The 22179-nt window shown below is 36.6% G+C and overlaps 2 protein-coding genes across 2 annotated transcripts in view; both read right to left on the bottom strand.

Moving 5' to 3' along the window:
- Positions 1-32: 32 nt before the first annotated feature.
- pttg1ipb (PTTG1 interacting protein b) lies at positions 33-3112 on the bottom strand. The gene is made up of 7 exons (XM_030125017.1): positions 2938-3112; positions 2477-2532; positions 2282-2390; positions 1709-1811; positions 1317-1382; positions 949-995; positions 33-629 (listed from the first exon to the last, which is right to left on the bottom strand). The coding sequence occupies exons 1-7, from the start codon at positions 3035-3037 to the stop codon at positions 586-588; spliced, it is 525 nt and encodes a 174-aa protein (XP_029980877.1). The 5' UTR covers positions 3038-3112; the 3' UTR covers positions 33-585.
- A 1944-nt stretch (positions 3113-5056) lies between these two features.
- myo10l3 (myosin X, like 3) overlaps positions 5057-22179 on the bottom strand; it is a 100110-nt gene continuing 82987 nt past the window's right edge. The window contains 16 exon segments of the mRNA XM_030124661.1: positions 5057-6908; positions 6997-7188; positions 8154-8609; positions 10402-10525; positions 10629-10765; positions 12191-12398; positions 13379-13676; positions 14546-14669; positions 15159-15316; positions 16519-16713; positions 16942-17084; positions 17200-17255; positions 19048-19141; positions 19362-19457; positions 19559-19802; positions 21384-21507. Of these exon segments, the coding sequence (XP_029980521.1) occupies positions 6804-6908; positions 6997-7188; positions 8154-8609; positions 10402-10525; positions 10629-10765; positions 12191-12398; positions 13379-13676; positions 14546-14669; positions 15159-15316; positions 16519-16713; positions 16942-17084; positions 17200-17255; positions 19048-19141; positions 19362-19457; positions 19559-19802; positions 21384-21507 (2754 nt within the window). The 3' untranslated portion in view covers positions 5057-6803.

Genomic DNA, 22179 nt, shown 5'->3' with positions numbered 1-22179 from the left:
AATAAAGGTTTCTCGTTCATATCGTACAAAACCAAATCTCAAGTTAACATTTATTAATCATGTGAAACATTACATACTCCTTATTTTTTTTATACAAAAATAAATGCTTGTGTTGTAAGCATTAATGACAATCACTAAAACTGTGCATTACAATTTCAATGTGATTGAAAACAAAACTTGTAGTTATAAAAGCAGGAGCACATGCACAAATGTGTTCTTTAGAAAAGGAGTCTTTACAGAAATTCATCCTTTGCAAAATAAACCAATGGAAGACTAGACAGATGGATGAACTGTACTTTTTGACATAAGAACTGGGAGGTTAAAAGTGGAAAACAATCTGTACAAAATTAAATACATGAGATTCAGGAGACCAAATTTAAATACAATGCACACAAAGTCAACATGATTTATAAAGGTTTTGGTCACAGTTTTCGGCAAATACTGTCACTGAAATCAAATTAAATAATCACAGTTTATGATGTATTACTAAAGTATAACCTATCCAAACAGAGATAAGATCATGTTAGTGATACTGGCATCAATAAGATCTAAAGGGATTTCAGGGAATTATCTCCAGGACTCTCCTCAATGATCATCCATACGGGCGTATGGATTATCCTTTGCCAGACCTGAAACAAAGATGACCACAAAATGAACAGGACAGCTACTACCACAACACTTCGAGTTCAGAATATGGCATATTCACAGGCTGTGTTTCACTGGCTGTAAATACTGGGAATTGTTGTTTCTTTCTGAAATCCATATATTCCAAAAACACATTGAATTCCATATCAGTCTCAATGTTCATTATGATTTAATCCTGTAGATGGTGCTATTAGATCAAATGTGTGGCTTGAGACATATTGTTGTTACCCTACACATTTGTTATTGTGTATTTATACTATGCATAATAAAAACCAGAATATTTAGAGTTATAAACTATCTCACCATATTTCTGCCTGATTTCATCATGCCTCAACTGCATTTCTGTTCTCCTGTAAGGACACAAACAAAGGCATGTGAGACACAAACTCCTGAGGATTGACACTAAGGGCTGCTGTGATGTACTGATTATATCTGTATATAGTAAAAAATAAAGAAAATATTATGTTGTCTTTTTTGTATCTTTTACCATGATCTGATTTTTATCAATAAACACACAGATGACTGTGTGTCAAGAGGAAGAAACTGCTGATGGTCAGTGATTCTTTTTTTTTTATTACAAGATATGACACAATGACAAATAACTGCAGCCATTTGTATTTTATTCAATCAGCAGTTAAACTATTATTATAACGATTATTTACGTTATTTACCTTGCTTTCTGTCGGGCCTTTCTTGCACGGGTTTGTCGCTCCACTTTTGCATCTTCCCTCTTGTTCCTAGAATAATTATACATTTATATGAATCTTCTGAATACAAACTTTTAAGCCTACATGTCATTCTAAATTGAACCCTGCTTAAGTGGAATGTGATGTTTTACTATTCCCTTTCACGCGACAATCTTTTTTATATTAAGTTTGTGAAGAAAGGTAGAGCCCATCTCCACATAACAACATTATTTTCAGAGCTAAGCTCTATCCACAAATTCAAGCTGGCCTTTGGAGACAGCGGTATCAGCCCCACAGAATAACACCCCATTGTGTTCCTCCTCCTCCTATGTTGAATCAGTTTGCACAGCCGACATTTCATGTGACTTGATGCTTACCCAATTCTTTCACATTTGCAGCAGCAGAAGCAGCAAACAAATATGGCGATGATGATGACACCAGCAAGCACCGACATGGTGATGATCAAAATCTGAAAGTTGACTGGAAGTTTGGCAGAGAGAGAGAGTTAAATGTACTTGATCATGAGTTATACATGCACAAACCAGAATAAATGAACAAAACTCTGAGAAAAGCTACAACTATCATCATTATTTTTTATCATCATTGAGTTTGTCATTTTTCCTACAAAGGCTCAGTGGCTGTCACAAATTCACACAGAGCAAAATTTTATGTGATGTCTTCAATTGCTTCTCCTCTCCCCAACGTTCTTAAAATAGCTTTTTATGGCCAGAATCCATTAGATCCAATATTTCTTATTAGCAGGTAATTAAGGGGATGAAATTTGATTTCCTGTCAGTTGATTGATGGGCTTTAACTTTAATCCATGCACAGCAGTGAACACCATGTCCTCATAAAATCCATCCCTGCGTATTACAGTCAAAGCACACAAATACTTTCAGGATAACCTAATCTGTGACATCTGTGATCATCTGAGGTGTGGTCAGTCTTACCCCAACACAGCCCCCATCGTGCATCACTCAAAGGACACACACTTTTGGAGGGCAAGATGTTCCTCACAGGGTAGTCGACGCATTGTTTTGTTGGTATGCACCACAAACACTGCAACAGAGACCACAACACAACTCTAATAAACAACATAATAAAACTTAAACCTACTTCTGTGTTGTGGATTTAAGAATACTGACTGTCACATTCTGCAGGCATTCATCACAACTGGTGTTGGATCTCAAAGCACAAGGAACTGAAATAAATAGGTAACAGGATTTTATTAGCGGGTATGAGGAAGATTACTGGTTTCTTTAATGAGACTATTGAAGATGAGGAAAATACATAGAAATACAACATTATAAGATACAATTTGGGACTTTAGTTTTGTCTCATAGTGACAAGTTATGAGTTGTATTTGCAGAACCATGTAAAGTGAGTCTTTGATGCAATAAGATGTGAAACAAATCTAAGTTTGCCTCCTGCTGAACACTACTATCAAAAATGGAAACGAACAGACAATCAATCTCCACGAAATAATATGATTATATGTGTTCCAAGACACATAAAACTTCTTTGTAGTTGTCATGTGACTGCCTCCTGACTCGACTGAAGAAACACGGATCACAACTAAAAAAAAAAAAACAAAACATATACTTACCCGAATCTGGAGAAGGATTCGACGTCTGAGCCTCTGCGGATAAAATAAAGTAAGAATTTAAGGCAAAAACAAGAGCCAAAATTTTGTTAAGTCCAGGCATTTTAAGGCTAATGGAACTACTCGACTGTGGAAATTACACGTTAACTGACTGTTGTGAGGACAGTTAGAGTAAAGGGTGGACCCGCTTTACGACAGGATGACGTCACCAACTGCTGACTCTGGAACAGCTGGAAATACACGCTAAATCAGCAAATATAAAAGTAAGATTTACGGGGTTAGAGGGGATATTGAGGGGTGGGATTGTTAATGTTGAGTGTAATTTTTTTTTTTATTATGTTTTCATTAGCGTGTAATCACCTTAAAATAAAACTTCAGTTGTGTTTTCTTTGCTTAGCTCGAGCTAGTTTCAGGTCGGCTCATCCTCCATCTTGTTTCTACAGAATAACTTTCTCTTCTGCTTTTTTCTGTCCGTGCGTCATTATTTCTTTGAAATTGGAACTTTATTACACTTAGCACAGCTTTTTATTATGTGTTAAACTGAGTCCACTTTGTGGTTTAGCGACCTCTGAACCACAGGGGGCGCTAGAGTGCATTAAAATTTTACACAATCTCAAATATTGTCACAAAGTATGAGCTGGAAAATGTTTTTTATGTTTCAGAACTTGTGGCTGCAGACACAATCAAATGCAAATTATTTTTTTTCCTGCTCTGGTCTGTTCTTTAGCCCTTTAAACCGGTGGCTCCCAACCTTTTTTGGTTTGTGACCCCATTTTAACATCACAAATTTCTGACATTCAAAACAGAGACTTTTTTTTTGTTGTTGCTGAAATTCATTTGTTTTTGATCATGTAATAGTTTGCTATACTATGTTGCAAATAAACGTTAATTTTAGATGACATTTAGTCAATATAATGTATATTATTATGGACGGAGGCAGAAAAGTCAGGTGTAGATTAATGCACAAAGTGAGAATTTGATTTTCCTTGGTCAGGATATGTACAGTCAGTCCAGCTTGGATTTACAAGGCTGACAATTAATACTGAACAAACAATAACTCAAACTATGAATTATGAAAGAGCTGCAGCATCTGAAACCAACCACAATGAACATTTGAAAGATAAACAGTACCACAGTGCTTCAGTTTCAGCTTCACAGTTTGTCATGTGTTTTATGGATTGTGGTTGTCTCTCTGAACTCACCATATTTTTTTTTATTAGTAAGCTTTTTATTTTTATCAGTTACTAGAAATTTCAGGCAACCCCATTTGAATTTCAGACGACCCCACGTGGGGTCCCGACCCCAGGGTTGAAAAACACTGCTTTAGACCCTAAGCCTAAAATGGTCCATCTGGACTTTTTGTCTTATTTTGACTATAAAAAGGTTAGAAAATATGCTATGAGTGACTCCTTTTGCCCATTTTTTCAGAGTACTTAGAACTTTCCAATCTACCAGTCATTTACAATTTACTGCATGTTATGTTACTGCTAAAACGGCTTCTTCTTCAGCTTTTACACAGGTGTGAGTGAAATTACCATAATGACCCAATAAAGCATATATAACGCAACGTCTCAGGTTTCAGAAACCGTTGGAATTTTTTTAATTGCACAAACAGTGAAAGAGTTACAGCCATCCAAACTGCATATGCGTAGGGTGTGTCAGCAATGACACATCAAGTTTTAAAGAGTAAATGATAAGTAATTAAGTTCTAAAAATTAAATTGAAATTATCTGTATGAATATGTGCAGTTTCAATGTAAAATGGAAATGTTATACAATGTGTGCTTTCCCTCATTCATAGTTGAGGGCTGATCAAGTACAACTTGAGGACACTTGGGTAAAGATGGATCATTGTATGGCTGTAACCTCAACCACAATTATATATTCTGTTGGTTCAAGTTTAGGCATTTAACCAAAGAATGAGCCAAAGGTGAACCAATGCAATCTGGTCAAAAATTCCAGTTTTGTTTTGTTTTTGTTTTTTAACACTGGCTCTGACTCTGGGGCTATTGTCTATGTTCATGTTTAGTATCCCATGCATAGAGCTTGAACTCCACAGAATTTGTAGACAAATTTAAAAAATCTACTTTTTAAAATGCAATGGATAAAAAATTGACAACATCTTGAAATACAATAATTTATTAAAGCATCTTTAAATTCTGATATAAAACATTTTCTGACTTTTTTTTCCTTCAAAACAATCAGAAATACAGTCATCATCGATGGCAAGATCAGTCTCTGGTGTGGCCGCCGGCAGCTGACCAGATAGCCTTTTGTGTGTATGTATGAGAATAATGGAAGACGCAATGTGTGTAATGCAATGTGAGGTAAATACTAAGCTCAAAATGTAATCTATTTGGATCATATCTCACTGTGGACTATACTGAAGATTAATTGGCATTAGTTCAAATCTTTGACATTGGCTGAGAATATGAAACAACCTTGGATTAGCATGAAAACATGACAATGAAAAAACTGGGCCTGTTTGGTGTTAAGGGCAACACATCTAGGTTAATTTAACTTTGACAAAATCTCAGAAACAGCACAAAATGGAAACAATCCATATTAACTTATGAACAAGTTGTCTATTTCTGAATTGCATAAATTGTGTGTCCCTGAATACACAAATAATAGAAAAACAAAAGTACAAGCAAAATTACATTTTTACATTTCCAGCACACTGTTCCACCCTCTGAGTCTGTTAACCTCAACAAATTCACTGATACTTCATTAAATAAATACCCCACCCACACATGGCCTTTGTCATCACTGAGAAAAACACACACAATAAAAACACTCTTTAGACAGACACCCATCAAACAAGCAATATCACGACTGCTCTCAAAACTCATCCTTGAACAGGTACAAAAGGAGTTTCAACATACCTAACTCAGAACACGCAGAATATTTGTTCTAGCAGAGGAGTACAGATAGTTTAACTGAATTTAGTAAGCTGTGCCTTTTGAGAAAACTTTACTGAAGTGGTTACAGATGTTGCATCTCTGCTGATGCAGTGGTTATTCACCTTGATCTCATTAGTTTGCTGCATTTACTTGACTATTAAAAAAAGGCATTCTCTTCCTCATGGAATGTGCTTTTGTGGCACATTTAACTGGGTTTCTCAACACTGACAATTCCTGAAAGGCCACATCTGCACTGACACTCTTACTCTAAAACACCTAAAATAAGAATTGAAATAAGGCAAGGAACAGGAGATCATCTCCCTGGTATGATGACATTTATAAATTACACACAACCTGAGGGAATCTCCATTCAGGAAAACATTCATTAAAATGGGCCGCATTACTCTGCAGAAAAAACCTGCAGAAAAATGACAATTCTCTTAAAGGATTTTTGCAGCATATTTCTTCGTCTTCTGGGAAGTGGGCTTAAAAGAAATAGATTCCTGTCAAAATTAAACGGAATTCACGTTTCAATTGTATTTTCAATTGTGATGTAGCTTATGGTAGAGAAAGAACTTGCACACCTTCTCATGTCATACCAAAGGTTAAAAAAAAATCCATAAAAAGACACCTGAAGTACATTTCAAGTAGCGTATGAGAAATGACCAGTGTAACATATCAGTAAAATATAGATTGCATTGAGGAAAACAACACTCAGAAAAGCAATAAAGCTTAAAATGGTTCAGATGCAACAATGTTCCCACTTTTTACCATTAGCAGTAAAGGAATAACACGTTTCTTTCTGTCTCCTTTGAAAGGAATCTTTTTGGATGGACTCAGTCTGTGTAACTTTTCAAGTCAGTCAAAAGCTCTGAAACACTCTGTGTGTCGAGGCGATTCGTTCCTCCTCTCATGTCTACGTCCTGGGCAGGCGTCCTGGTGCTGAGACTGAACTGTGTCCAGTCAATCACCTGATCCAGTTAGTGCCGTAACTGGAAACAGACTTCACACTGCACCGCTTTTTTACAATCATGTTTATGTAGGCTTTCATGATCTTCGTGATCTCTCCAACCTGTCAAAGAGTAGATGAGACACAGTCAAAAGAAGAGAAAAGAAGCACAGATGCAAAGCTGAAGATGTGTTGTATAACAAATGTTCACCTGAGGTGTTTCAAAGAACATCTCTCTTTCATCCACGGTAATCTTGTAAGTGCAGGGCTGTGGAGCACCGAAGAAAATGATGTGCTCGTACGGGAAGGTCTCCAGAGGTTTGGGCTCTCCTCTCTTGTAGACAGACACGTTCTCAGCACTCACACTTAACCACAGGTCATGAGGGAAGCCTCCTTCTTTACACTGGGAACAACAAACACACAGTTTTCATCATCATGATCATCCATGTGTTGGCAACTACAGCAGGGGTCTACTGTTCTAGATCAGTACTGAAGGTGGGTGCTGTGTGATTTTATGATATATTGGATGGAAAAAACATCTACTGTTTCATTTTATTCTATAATTTGTGGCTATTTATAGAAGTATTTTCCCTCAACTGGACTATATTTGTGTGAGCCTTATTGTGCTGTGGTAGTTTAACCTTGAAAGCATATTTTACATAATAATATTTAAGCTAGACCTGTGTTCAGTAATACTTCTGCTGCTGTATTAAACAGTGTTATGTTAGTTTTGCCTTGGTTTTAGATCTAATACATTTAAAGCTACATGAACCAAAATCAGGGAAAAAACTGAAATATTAAAAATAAACTCCGTCCTTCTGCAGCTCACTCCACATCAAAAAAAAAAAAAAAAAAAAATATAAATATAGATGACCTGATGCTATTTTGGAAAGGAGAAGACTGTCGAGCTACAGATCATAGCAATAGAATCACATCTAACTGAATCTGATCGGTGATTGGTTATTATAGTTGTCAATCATGTATTTAACCCCCTATTTGTCTGTATTACAGGGTAGATTTTCTGCAGTCTGAGTCGACACAAGTGAAATTGTTCTTTTCTCTCAGACCGCTTGAATTAAAATACACTGAATGGTAATAAAGGATTATTTGCCCAATGATGCCAAAAACTTATCAAGTACTACAGCTTTAATACTCAAAGCATGTATGTATTTTAATCACAACTCTAATTTCTCTAATTTTTCTATTTAACTTTTAATATTATAAACTTAATGTACTAATATTTTATTTCATACTTGACTGTGCATTTGATGTAAAGTTCTAAATAAAAGGCTTCATTGTCCTCAGATCAGAAGCGTGAGAAAAAACAAATCAATGCATCCCTTTTAGTGAGATTAAAACCTGATTTACCTCCACATCAAACAGTGTGGATCCATAGCCGGGCCACTCTTTGATAATAGTCATGTACTTGAGCATGGCCTGGTGCTGGTCCAGGCCTTTGAAGCGAGACCACTTCTCCACGATGCTGGCCCTGGTGGCAGACATCTCCTCCTTTATCCACATCTCCAGCATCTGCTCCTCCTCCATGCGCTGCTTCTTCATGGAGCCCGTCTTCAACCCTCGACGCAGGGTCCCGTCTAGGAAGCTCGTCCTCCGGCGCTCCAGAGTCTGGCCTGACCCCGAGGCTCCGCCCACCTTGGTAAACTGGAGGATTCGAGTGCGCAGGCGGCCCACGGGGTAGACGTTTTCCAGACTCCAGGTGACCCGTGCTTTGTCTCCATATAGGAACTGCAGGCGTAGAGCGGCCAGATGCTGCAGGGTCTCCTCACGGGCAGGGAAGTGTCCTCGGGTCAAACTCTCATGAGCCTGGAGGGATGACAAAGACCCTCAGTATTAACGACAACCTCAACAATGGTGAAATACAACTTATACTCTTGAAACGTACAGTAAAAACTTTAAGGACTGGTACTTTAATTGAATATTTTAAATATTGTTAGCCTCATAGTATAATTAAGTCATATTTCTGACTAAATTGTGGCATCTGCGTAATTTTATTCCTAACACTGCTGCTTCATTTTATGCAAATATCACAATTTGACCAAAAATATGATTTAGGCATTTATGCAATAAGGACAATGACATATTTAACTTTATATTTAAGGTACTCCACTACATCTGAGAGACAAATCCTCTACTTTTTACTGCCCAACATTTGTCTGACAACTTTAGTTACTTTTCTGATGCCAGCTTTCATCCTATTCCTGCCCAGTAAACAAGTCTGTGATAAGGGTAAGCAGGAAGTCTTGCTTTAGATTAGATTAGATTAGATTAGATTTAGATAGAACTTTACTGATCCTTTGGGCAAAACCCTCAGAAATACTACAAGACTAGAAAAGCACTCGGAGAGCGCAGACCTCCGCCAAGCACAAAAATTCCCCACATAATCGGTAATACAAATCCTACAATTATTTTTTAAAATAAAATCCGCCTTCTGGATCAGATCCGGATCAGCCTTTGAAATTTGATAGAGGACCCCATTGTCAATTCCTGAGTTAAATTTCATGAGTTTTGGTCAATAATTAAGCGAGATATTGGGAAACGAAAATTTTGGCCCCATTTACCACAATGTTAACGAAAATTTCAAAGTGATCCAGAATCCAGGATTTCTTCCAGATCACCCCCAAAAGTTAATCATTTCTTCCTTATCCCATTTCCAACAAACCCTGAAAATTTCATCAAAATCTGTCCATAACTTTTTGAGTTATGTTGCACACTAACGGACAGACAAACAAACAGACAGACAAACAAACCCTGGCAAAAACATAACCTCCTTGGCGGAGGTAAAAATAGCAAAAACAAAAAAAAAAAAAAAAAAAGAACTCTAAAAAAGAAAACGGTATTGGAAAAAAAAACAGGGAATTGCACATTGTAAAGTACTAGTAGAAACAACAAGTAGCAAGGTGGTAATACTACTACTACTACTACTACTACTACTACTACTACTACTACTACTACTACTAATAATAATAATAATAATAATTTAAGGGTTGAGAAAATTGTTTTATTACTTTAAACTCACGGCGGACAATGAAAAAAGGCAAAGATAAAACAGCAGAGTATGATACTGGATATTTCTCTCATGTTTGCTATGAATATTTTCACACTTTTAGCACAGTGTCATGATTTTCCATACAGATTTTCATGGAGAAACAAGCATGTAGTAAGGCATGGAGTTTCTTGTACAGATCCAGGACAATGTATTACTGTATTTATCTATTTGTTTCTTTGTGACCCTCAATAAAGGATGCTATCTATCTAAACACATTAATCTGACAACAAGATAATCAGTAAATCTCTGACCAAAATAACCCATGTTTTACCTGATTCATTATAATAATAAATATCTTATAAATTATCAATTATATAATTATTGGAATTTCAAAAATTTATGGCTGGTAATAAGTATATCATCAGCAAGCACAGTATATTTGGTCAGGATGGTTCCAACTCTGAGTGGAAAAACCCTGGCTTTCTGTACTTGTAGTAGAGTGGTACTAGTATTTTTCCTGAAGTAAATGATCTGACTGGTTCTTTGACCAATGAACTGCAATATATGTGATAAAAAAGGATTCCCTGAAACGTGATAACATAACCACACCTGCTCAAACATGAATGCAAACTCCACTCCTTCTTTTGGCATGCTTTCCACATCCAGGAAGCAGTAGAGTTTGAAGTAGAGTTTCCACTGGCCATCCTCCTCTGCTTCTTCACTGCCAGCCAGTCTGGAGAGAATGAGCAAAAACAACCACAGATCTGTCACGTACACATCAGGAACTCACAGCCAAATACAGCATCTAATGGAATATACACCGACATTTAACATACCGTTCAAATTTAGCCAGAACATCGGCCACAAGCACCCTGCTCTCCACTGCTCTGTCTATGGAGTTGTTGTGTTCGAACAGGGCGAACATGTTCCTGCTGTCCTCCATGGCCAGACCTCGGATCAGCTTCTCCACCACCTGAACACAACAATGACGATCGTGAACAAATTCAATAATCACCAAGTCATTTAGCATGTCAAATAACTGTGATGTATGGAATCATCTACATGTTCACATAACACAGGCCGGTTCAGTTGACTTATCTAAAGGTAAACTGAAAAAACAGGTTTTTACATCAGTATTAAAGCACTTTACGGAAACACAGTACATATTTTAGTTTTACTATATTACACCTGACTTTTAAAATATTTTTATTTCAATCTTTTATATGCAATTTATTTTGGTTTTCAGTCTTTAATCCAAACAACTATACTATACAATACTGGTCTATACTTTACTATACTATGCTATGCTATACTATACTAATCTATACTATACCATACTATACTATACTATACTACACTATACTATACCATACCATTCTATACTATACTATACTACACTACACTATACTATACTATACTAATGTATACCATACCATACCATACCATACCATACCATACCATACTATACTATACTATACTATACTATACTATACTATACTATACTATATATTCTATTCATTTATCCATTGTTTTTTTTAAATTTTTACTGCTGTTTATTTTATATACAGCCCACTGAGTCTCTAAATTGCACACTATGGTGGAAATCTGAATAAATTCTATCAAGCTTGAGAGTTTTGTCTGTTTTGTTTTGTGATATTATTAAAAAGCTTGTAAATGGAGAGCAACAAAGGTCTGTAAAGATCACACTGAGTATTTAATATACTGAGCAGTAAACAGTCATTCCCTCCTAGCCTTTATGGTAAAGTTGATGACTAGAACAATACTGGAACTGCATGTGTCAGTGTTGTAAAGAAGAAGTAAAAGAAGAAGTTCATTAAAAGGTGACATGTTAACAGGGAACTGTGCTCTAAGGGATGGTGTTAATGGTTATGCAAGGGTCATCATATGTTGTTAATGTAAGAATGGGTTTCTAAGAGGGGATTTTTGCTATTAGATACATTTTTCCAATACATATCTAACATACATAACTTTATCTTAGCGTCTTTGAGTACTTAGAAAAGCGCTGTATAAAACCGATGTATTATTATTATCTTAATAAGATACTCAGGCTCATATTGAACTAGATTTAACTGGTAATAAGAAAAGACAGTGGTTTTCATAATATCACACCAGAGGAAAAAGATTAAATTTCCTTATGTTAAGAGTAAGATAAGTTGCACGGTGTTTAAATTTAATAATATTGTGTTTTTGTTGCTTAATTAATCCAACACGGATATTATCTTTTCAATTTTAAGGCTGATGACTTGAGTTTTCTTCAAGTTTTAACCAAGCAAAACTGTATTTTCATTACAGAGCAGTAGTCATATTAGTCATATTTAAGTGCATGTGGCTTCTTTGTAGTATTTCTGTTTTTGCAGCACAGGTGCAGTGTCCTTACCTCTCCAGCAGTGGTGTGTGAGTTAATGGAGATCTTGCAGGAGCCTCCTCCGTGGCAGTAGACTGTGGTGGTCATTTCTTGTCTGGTAAGCAGTGCCATGATTTCCTCTTGGGAGGGAACAAACTCCCTGGTTTTGGTCTTCTTCAGAGACTCACCAATGAAATGGGCGAACAATTCGATCTCTGTACCAGGGAACAGCTCCTTAATCCTGGGAAAACACACAGACACAAGGACGAAACCAGTCATACTTTCAACCAGCTGGAATGTGTGACGTCAGGACTAATAATGAAAGTGTTCAGATGTGGTTCTGTACCTTTTTTTTTTTTTTACTTAATTTTTATTTAGTTTTGCTCATACAAATATACAACACATTACATAGATAAACATATCTAATCAAACATCCCCATATGACATATATGAAAAAATATGGATATCTGCAGTAGATATTGATTACAATTAGTCAAAAATTAAACATGAATGACACTATAAGAGACAAAAAACCCCAACAAAAAAACATTCATGTAAATGACCACTTCTGAATGTTTATTCACTGCAAAAATCCAAATCTTACCAAGTGTATTTTTCTCATTTCTAGTCTAAATATCTAACCACACTTAAATAATACATAATCACCTAAATAGTAACTTTTACTTAATTCAAGATTTTTTTTTGCATAATTCAAGATTTTTTTTGCTTAATTCAGGCAAAAAAATCTGCCAATGGAATGAGTGAAAATTATCTTGGGTAAGATTTCTTGAAATTAGATTTTCAAGATCTATTGTCTAAAAATAAGTCTCACTGAAAAGTTACTCTTTAGGTGATTATGTCTTCTTTTAAGTGAGGTGAGATATTTTGACTAGAAATGAGAAAAATACACTTGGTAAGATTTGGATTTTTTCCAGTGTTGCATTAAAAGGCTAATCATGGGACTCCATCTCTTCGTAAATAGCTCTCCCTGAATTCTAAGTACATAAGTAATTCGCTCCATCTGATAGATTTCCCTCACTTTCTCAATCCAAATGTTATATGTGGGAGGTTCAGGTTTCAACCACTTGATAGTAATGCATGTAAAAATTTGCAAAAGGTATTTTTGGTTATTTCCCTCTAAACTTTCTGGGATTACACCTAAAATAGCAAACATTAATTCTTTAGAAAAAGTTTGGTTGAAAACTGTGTTCGGTTCTGTACCTTTTGAGGTGAAACTTGAGGTAGCGTAGGATGCCTCGGCTCGGCAGGAAGGTGCAGCTCATACAGGTCAGGAGATGCCAGTGAGCGCGATTGGCAGGACTGTTGGGGTGAGGGACGTGATTGGTTTGTTTGATCAGCTGACAGTAGACCTCATCTCTTAGTGACCTCAGGTCCTGACAGGTCTGCAGGATTCCCTGGATGATTGGCACAGGATCTGACACTGCTTCCATTTCCTGCAGTGAGTTGAAAATCTTCACGGCTTCATCTTGCAGGCTGGTATAACCCTTTTCCTTTTGCACTGTGAGAAACAGACAGACATGATTACAATACTTTAAAAGCTGCATGTTAAAGCCCTCTTTGTCTCAAAAGAAGTATTTTCCATTAATACATTCCCTGCAGTCTTGGACGATCAGTATTCAGAATAATGTTGTGCAGACACTTCACTTCATCTGCCAAAAGGAGAAATTTTCCCCATTCTTACCAAAAATGTAAGGATTTGTGACATCAGAAAATTGGTAATGTTGAAATATAAAGCTTGATAGTGAATTTATAGGGAAACAAGAAAATGTCATGCATTTACATAATTACAGCTTTTATGCTCCACATGTCTAAAACAAACTTCCAGAAAGCCTCAGATCAGCTGAAACACTCAGTTTATTTAAATCCAGGTTAAAGACCCACCTGTTCTCAGCTGCATTTGAATAGTTTTTATTCATCAGTTCAGATCTGCACTTTTTCTTTTAAGCTTAAAGTTTTCATCTGTTTTATCTGTTAATCTGTTTTATCTATTTATCTGTTTTTTTGTTTTTTTTCTCATGCCTACACTTTTCATTGCTTCCATGCTGTAAAGCTTTTAATGTTTTATGTAAAGCACTTTGAATTGTATTGTACATGAAATGTGGTATATAAATAAACCTGCCTTGCCTCACAGATTGTACAATTTTAAATAATGCTAGAGGATATGTCATTTTACCTCATGCTTAATGTTTTAGTAAGGTCATAGCATTATGTCTTACTCCATTTCAACACATATTTCTGTGTAACATCAACAGAATCCTAACATTACGTCATGTTTTTGGCTTAATCGAGTGTCTCTGTCTGAACCCACAGACGTTAGTAGCAGTGGGGTGCTAACAGGAGCCAATATCTGCAGGCTGCAAAACTCACAGTGGATGCTGACATCTCCATATGGCAGAGGTAGAAGAGGGGAGTGCAAAGGATGCTGGGTATATCTCAGGATGGGGTTCCTCCAGTATGTCTGCTCCACAGCCTCCACATTCAGACTGCTCTCCTTTACAGACAGAAAACTGGGTGAGTGATCTCAGAATACTCACATACTCAACTCCACCGCAAAATCCATCAATAAATAAACAAATTAGCTCATCACACAGACAGGAAAATCATAATACTTCCAGTGGATATAACTAGTGCAGCAAATCCAAGAAAAGGTGAATGCAAGGTAAGAAAAAGAGGTGACTATTTTTTAAAAGGCAAAACCAAAACTAAAAGAAAATCACAGCACACGTAGTGAGTAGAAGTACCTCACTTTACTACAGAGTGTGTCCCTGGCAAAGGTTTGCATGACTGAAAAGGATCGGTGTTAAATAAAATTAAATGCCCAAATGCTAAGATTAGATTTCACATTAAATATAATTAGTAAATACAGCATGTTGCATATTGGACACACACATAATTATCTTAGTTCGACACTGCAACTAGTAGTTACAAGTCAATTAATAGCAACCACATAAAACAAGACAGAAAGTGAATTATTTAATACCTTAATGTCCCTGATGAGTTGTTGAGTTGGTGTTTCAATGGGAACTTTGCTGTCTATGGCTCCCTGAATGGCATTCGCCCACCGCATGGCTTCATTCAGCATTTTGGTGTAGAGGCGGTAAGAATGTTTACGCCCATGGACGATTATATTCCAGTAGCCTGAGTGAGAAACACACAAAAGACAAATTAGTGCCCATTAAGCCAGGGGTGGATCCTCTACTGTAGAGCCTTGCCACCCTAGCTGCAATCCCAACTTTAATGTCCTTAAAATGATACTGTCCACTTGTATGTCCAAATAACTCTTAGTTATTTATGGGCAACTATTTAAGGGGGGGGGTTATTGTTTTTTTTTTTTTTAATCAGTATTTTAGTATTTTTATCAGTATTTTATAGTATTTACTAAAGGCTGCTGACAATCGGGACCTGAGTACAGTGATTTGCTTCTGTGTATTTTATATACTGAAATGAGAAATAAATATAAATCTGAAATGCCTTTCATAACATTGAAATAAAAGATCAATTCAACCAAAAAAAAATGATTGTAAACATAATGTTCTTGCAGGTGAAGTCAATTTCCCCAGGTGACATTTTAACACACAAAATCAAAATTAAAATACATTTCTAATGAATTGAATGAATGCTAAAGGTGATGAAAGTGACTCACTTGTGTGACATCTTAAACTCTCCTAAAACAGATGGCTGATATCAGTCTTTTTCTGTTCTTTGAAGAACCTTTGTTTCATTTAAGCCTAAGTACTGTCTTTGTTTTCTTAGAAGGGATAATGATACAACTAGAAAAGCACTCGGAGAGCACAGACCTCCACCAAGGTAGACCAGTCGCCCCCCATCACCACCAAAATTTCATCATTTTTCCTTGTGCCAGTATCAACATTTCCTGAAAATTTCATCAAAATCCTTCCATAACTTTTTGAGTTATCTTACTAACAGACAGACAAAGAAACATCACCCCCCCATCACCACCAAAATTTCACCATTTGTTCCTTGTGCCAGTATCAACATTTCCTGAAAATTTCATAAAAGCCTTCCATAATTTTTTGAGTTATCTTGCTAACAAACAAACAAACAAACAAACAAACAAACAAACAAACAAACAAACAAACAAATCCTGATGAAAACATTACCTCCGTGGCCGAGGCAATAAACAGTTTTAAAGTGTTTCAGTGGATCTTTTGTTGACTCCATTTGGATACAGTGGACTTTCATATACTGCACTGAGGATGTCTAACGCTACCTTGCCTAGATCTCTTACCTCTCCATGTAAAATTTTCTCAATCTGCCACTGCATTGAGTTTACTATTACAAACTACCTCTATTTTATGTCTGCTGTTTCTGCAACTAACCGGTGTCCTTGAAGACTTTCTCATCTGGCTGCACCACCGAGCAGAGGCTGTTGAGAACCAGAGTTCCCAACTTGGAGGCGCTGCGTTCTGATGATTTGTAATAGTCCAAGGAGTTACTGGTGAGAACAAACCAGCGCTTCTTCAGTTTTAGAGAGGTGCTTTTAGCTCCAGACTTCATCTCTTTATGCAGCCAGCCTAAAGGAAGAAGAATTTATACATCAATTATTGATCAGTTACTATTAAAGAGTAGGTTAGATTCCTTTTGATATACTGTCAGTATTTTCTTTTTGCAAAGTCATGGAATTTTGATGTTTTGACATAATATCAGCCTAAGTGTTTCTGAAGCCTTTACCACCTCCGATACAAGAGCATCAATTGATTCTCAATCTGTCCAACATCCAAAGTGTGCATCAGCTAACTCGCCTCTGACTAGAAACTCCTGGCCGTCAACTCTGGAGTCTCCTTTGGATTTCTGCAGTAGGCCGATCCAGTGGTGCATCTCCTCAGGTGTGTCCGTGTTGCAGTGGATCACCCGGTTTGCAGTGATGATCACAAATGAGTTTGGTCTGGTACAAGAAACACACATACTCTAGTCATGATTGCCATTATATCAGCAGTGTTCACCAGTAAATACATTTATAAAGGGTCAGTTTGGGTTATGTTTGTTGGTTCGTCTCTTACCTGTCAGGGTTGTCTGATGCACAAACTGAATCAATCAAACCCACATCTAGAGTGCCCTGGAAATGAGGAGGAGTGAAATTAAAATAACATCATAAGCTTTTAATTCATTTAATTCTCAGATTTTCAGGTTTAACTCAGGAAGAAAACACAATTTATAATAAATTATTTGTTGTTAAATCGCAAATTTCATTAATGAAACATTATATTTGGGTGCTTCTCAGAAACTGGTCCCTAAAAACAGGACATGGGGGCTAAAAATTCAAACCAAATATAGACTAATGTTATGAAGCAAGTTTGGAAGCACTTTGGGTCTATTTTAAAAAATAAATATTTAATGAGATAAAAGAGAAACTATTTTTCAGATAAAACACATTTTTACAATATTTTACATTATATTTAATACAAAAATCTGCATGTAATATGGACAAAAGGACATGAAAATTACACGCTACTATTTTTTTTAATATCTCTTTATTCTCTCACAGGTACATTTTGGGAATCTAACTAATTATGGAAGGCAGAGTGTTTGACAAAAATGACCACTGTTGCAAAATCATTTGTGATTTATTTGTGTTTAAATGGGCAGGTTTCACATGTAGCACAAGTGGACACGATGGGTTACATACAAAACTTGGAATGAGGCCGCCAATTTGAGAAAAACCCACGTCTAGATTGGAAAAACCACTAGGATCCTCAAATTAAACACTGTGTTTATTTATAACACTAAATAAGACCATCTCAAGCCATGTGGTCCAGATAAAATGCACTGATACCTAGGTAGTTTTTCATGCCCTAATTTTGGTCCTATTTTTGGCCCCAATATTTTATTAAAAATTCATTAATTATTGGATGACTCAGAGTAAGAGTATATATTTTTTTGCATTTATCTGAGGTCCTCATTAAGTACATCCTGGGGAGAAATATGTCTAAATTTCTTTTTTATTATTGGGGCTAAAAAGCTGTAAAACTGCCAGATACCAAAATGTACCCAATTTCATAGAAGCACCCAAATGTACCTTTCTCCGAAGCATCACCATCTGTTTTCTAAGGTCTTATAAAGAGATTCTGTTCCTAAACTGACTACATTACATATATACCTTTTGGTATATTTTGCTTAATGTGTCAGTTTTTGGATGTGTGGGCGTGATTTATTTTTGGTTACCTAAATTTACATAGTCCACCCATAAACAACATATTTTGCTGAACCATCTTTAGCTTTAACTATAGGTCATATTCACCATGGCATCATTTCAATAAGCTCATACAATATCATTTATTTCCAACATTTTTTTGGACACATAATGTTGCTGAACCTAGACCTGACCAACTGAATTAACCCCCGATCATAACACTGCCCCCACAGGCTTGCACTGTAGGCACTAGGCATGATGGGTAATCAGTCCATCTGCCTCTCCTCTCACCCTCACTCTGGAACAGGGTCAATCTGGACTCATCAGACCACATATGACTTCTTTTCATTGCCTACAGTCTAATATTTATGCTCCTTGGCAAATCAATGGTTGTTCAAGAAATGAGAAGCTCCTCACTGCATCAGTTACAGTTATATAATTTGTTGCAGCTGAAACATATTAATCACTGCAGTAATACTCCAATGGAAGGACCTTACCTCTTTACTTTGTTAAATCTAGGATGGGAATTTTCTCTGCCTGGACAGTTTGCATTGACTTCACTACAACATGTAAATGTCCATAACAATAAACACTTATAAATCTCTGTGTTTCAGAATACGACCCAGTTCTGTACATCACATGATCTAGTTACATGCATCACCAAAAAAATCTGCTTGAGGCTGGGGCCCAGGCAGTGGAGAGGTAAAACAGCACTAACCACTGCATTCTTTGGGTTGGCCTGTTCATGGTGCATCTCCATGAGCTGCTCCGGGCTGGCGCTGTGGACCCGACTCAGCACATTGAACCAACCGCTGAATGGGGTCAGAGGGAGTTGAGAAAATAAATCAAGGAAGAAGTCAGCAAACACGAGTGAAAAATTGCAACTTGAACTTCCATTGGCGACCACAAGGGGGAACATTGTATCCACAGATTGCTGCTACAGTAAGGTGATGAGTATGTAAAACACTACTTATTAAAACAGCCACAGTTAATGGGTTATATATTTTTATAGAATAAATCTATATTATATACCTTGCATCCTCAGGGGACTCAGCATAGATGTGGTAAGTCCTCTCCTCAGTCACAATATTCAGTGCATTTTCTTTTTCATGATTGTCCACGATCTCCCTAAAATGGATCAAGGATTTACCAAAATAAGCTTTACTTTATTCTCTTTCTTAAAAACTAAGCCCATGAAAAGGTATATTTTCTTGTCAGTCTTCTCCTACCTGGCTGTGCGGATGTCAATAGTTCCCTTCAGCTTCTCCTCGCTGTCATTCTCAAAGTACATGAGCTTTGACTCCCGCAAAACAAACCAGCGCATCTTCCAGTTGCGTCGAGACAAGGTGGACATTCCTCCTCCTTTCTTGTAGAGCCAGCCAGATTTGAGGGAGTCCTGTTTTGCCCGGAACCACATAAAGGTCTCGTCCTTTAGCACGCACCAGCGCCGCCGCCAAGGGATCATCAGACCACCTGAAGGAAAAGAAAACATATTTATTTATAAGATTTTAAGCTGAATCCAAGAGATAAACACCAACACGTTATCCATAACACCCTCACTAATGCACACACAGGCACAAACACACATTCATTCATTCATCTTCTGAACCTGTTTTATCCTCACTAGGGTCTCGGGGGGTGCTGGAGCATATTCCAGCCACCTACGGGTAAAGGCGGGGTACACCCTGGACGAGTCACCAGTTCATCACAGGGCTGACATATAGAGACAAACAACCAATCACTCTCACATTCACACCTATGAGCAATTTTTAGATTGACCAATTAACCTATCAGTGGATGTCTTAGGATGGAGAGAACCCACGCAAACGTGGACAGAACATGCAAACTCCACACGGAATGGTCCCTGGTTGGAGCAATCACAGATATATACCAGTAAATTAAAGGACAGAAAAATAGTAAGTGTCTTTGTTGCTTCAAGGTTCAATACCCCTTAGTGGTGACTGTACAAGTCTCTAAATTCAACTGAATGCATGAAGATGCTCATGTGGTGTTTTGGTGATGGTGGGAGACAGCCCACTCCTAAAAGTAATCAGTATTTGATCATTCTGGTGACTGAAAGGGCAGGGAATAGGGCTTTATATCACTGTTACACTTCATATCACTGTGCCCTGAAATGTGTAAATACAGTCAGAAGTCTTTATTTACAGTATTGTACAGGAACCTCATTCAGAGGAAGTTCTTTACCAAGATTTTTTAGAGTATATATACTAATCTTAGTTAACATGGCTACTAACCCCCCTGTTTTGGTCTGTCTGCTTTTTGTTTTCTTGTGCTATATCCAAAGCACCTGAATACCTGAATTTTCCTTGTGATTAATAAAGTATGTATGTACGTATGTACGTACCTATCTATCTATCTATCTATCTATCTATCTATCTATCTATCTATCTATCTATCTATCTATCTATCTATCTATCTATCTATCTATCTATCTATCTATCTATCTATCTATCTATCTATCTATCTATCTATCTATCTATCTATCTATCTATCTATCTATCTATCTATCTATCTATCTATCTATCATTTGTGTCATTTCACAGTTGTCAAACCATTCCTAGCTCATGAGTCCTATGGATGGAGGCACTGGCGTCTTAAACGAGACCACTCCCATCAGATTTTTCCTTAAATTTGTCACAAACCTGTATGTGCAAGTGTACCACCTCAAAAACATATGAAGTATTAGTTCAAGATTTTCTTCTGATCATACAAATAGAATTGAGGAAAGACATTTTTTTTCTACTTGTCTGATCACCAGAAAATTTCTAACTGACATTTAGAGTGGAAGGCATGACGAACATAATCAATCTAACATATGAAAAACATTCATATTTAGCAAGAACACTCAGTGGTATTAGAGCATTCAGCAACTAAAGCTGACTAAAACATGAGACTGTGCAGTACAGTTCTAACTCCATCAACAAAGTCAACTATGGCCTTTCGAACACTGAGTGCATAACCACACAGGCTGCATTCAGCTGTGCACAAGTCCTCTGCATGCCTCCTGTGCAGTGTTTTGGTAAAGCTACCTACTCTTCATGTAGAGGTAGCCATGGAAGTAGGGAGGCCCAGTGCCATTCAGAAGATTCACTCTCCCATTAGAAACTTCCTCATCTGTGTCCACATAGCCATCGTTGTCCTCATCGCTGTCAATGAACTGAAACACAAACACCGGCAACAGAGTTAATGATGAAAGAAGTTCGTCACAGGAGCACTGAGCATTCACTGTGGTGATAAGATATAATCCAAAACATTAATATCCGCTAATTTTATCCTTAACTTTAAATTATTATTATATATACTGTGTTAATCAAGATGCCTCTTCTGCACTTAACTCAAGCCTCAATGATTTACCTAAGAATACACTGCAAATATCAAAATCTTACCAAGTGTATTTTTCTCATTTCTAGTCAAAATATCTCATCACACTTAAAATAAGACATAATCACCTAAAGAGTAACTTTTCAGTGAGATATAAGAACTTATTTTTTTAGACAATAAATCTTGAAAATCTCATTTCAAGAAATCTTATCAAGATAGTTTTCACTTGTTCCATTGGCAGATTTTGTTTTGCTAGAATTAGGCAAAAATATCTTGAATGAAACAACAAAATCTGCCAATGGAACAAGTGAAAATTATCTTGGTAAGATTTCTCGAAGTAAGATTTTCAAGATCTATTGTCTAAAAATAAGTTCTTATATTTCACTGAAAAGTTACTCTTTAGGTGATTATGTCTTATTTTAAGTGTGATGAGATATTTGGATTGGAAATGAGAAAAATACACTTGGTAACATTTTGATTTTTGCAGTGTATATTGTCAAGCAATGCC

The sequence above is a fragment of the Sphaeramia orbicularis genome, chromosome 21 (assembly GCF_902148855.1).
Source record: "Sphaeramia orbicularis chromosome 21, fSphaOr1.1, whole genome shotgun sequence".
Taxonomy (NCBI): domain Eukaryota; kingdom Metazoa; phylum Chordata; class Actinopteri; order Kurtiformes; family Apogonidae; genus Sphaeramia; species Sphaeramia orbicularis.
Note: the sequence above shows the minus strand (reverse complement) of the source record. Positions and strands in the feature narration are given on the sequence as shown.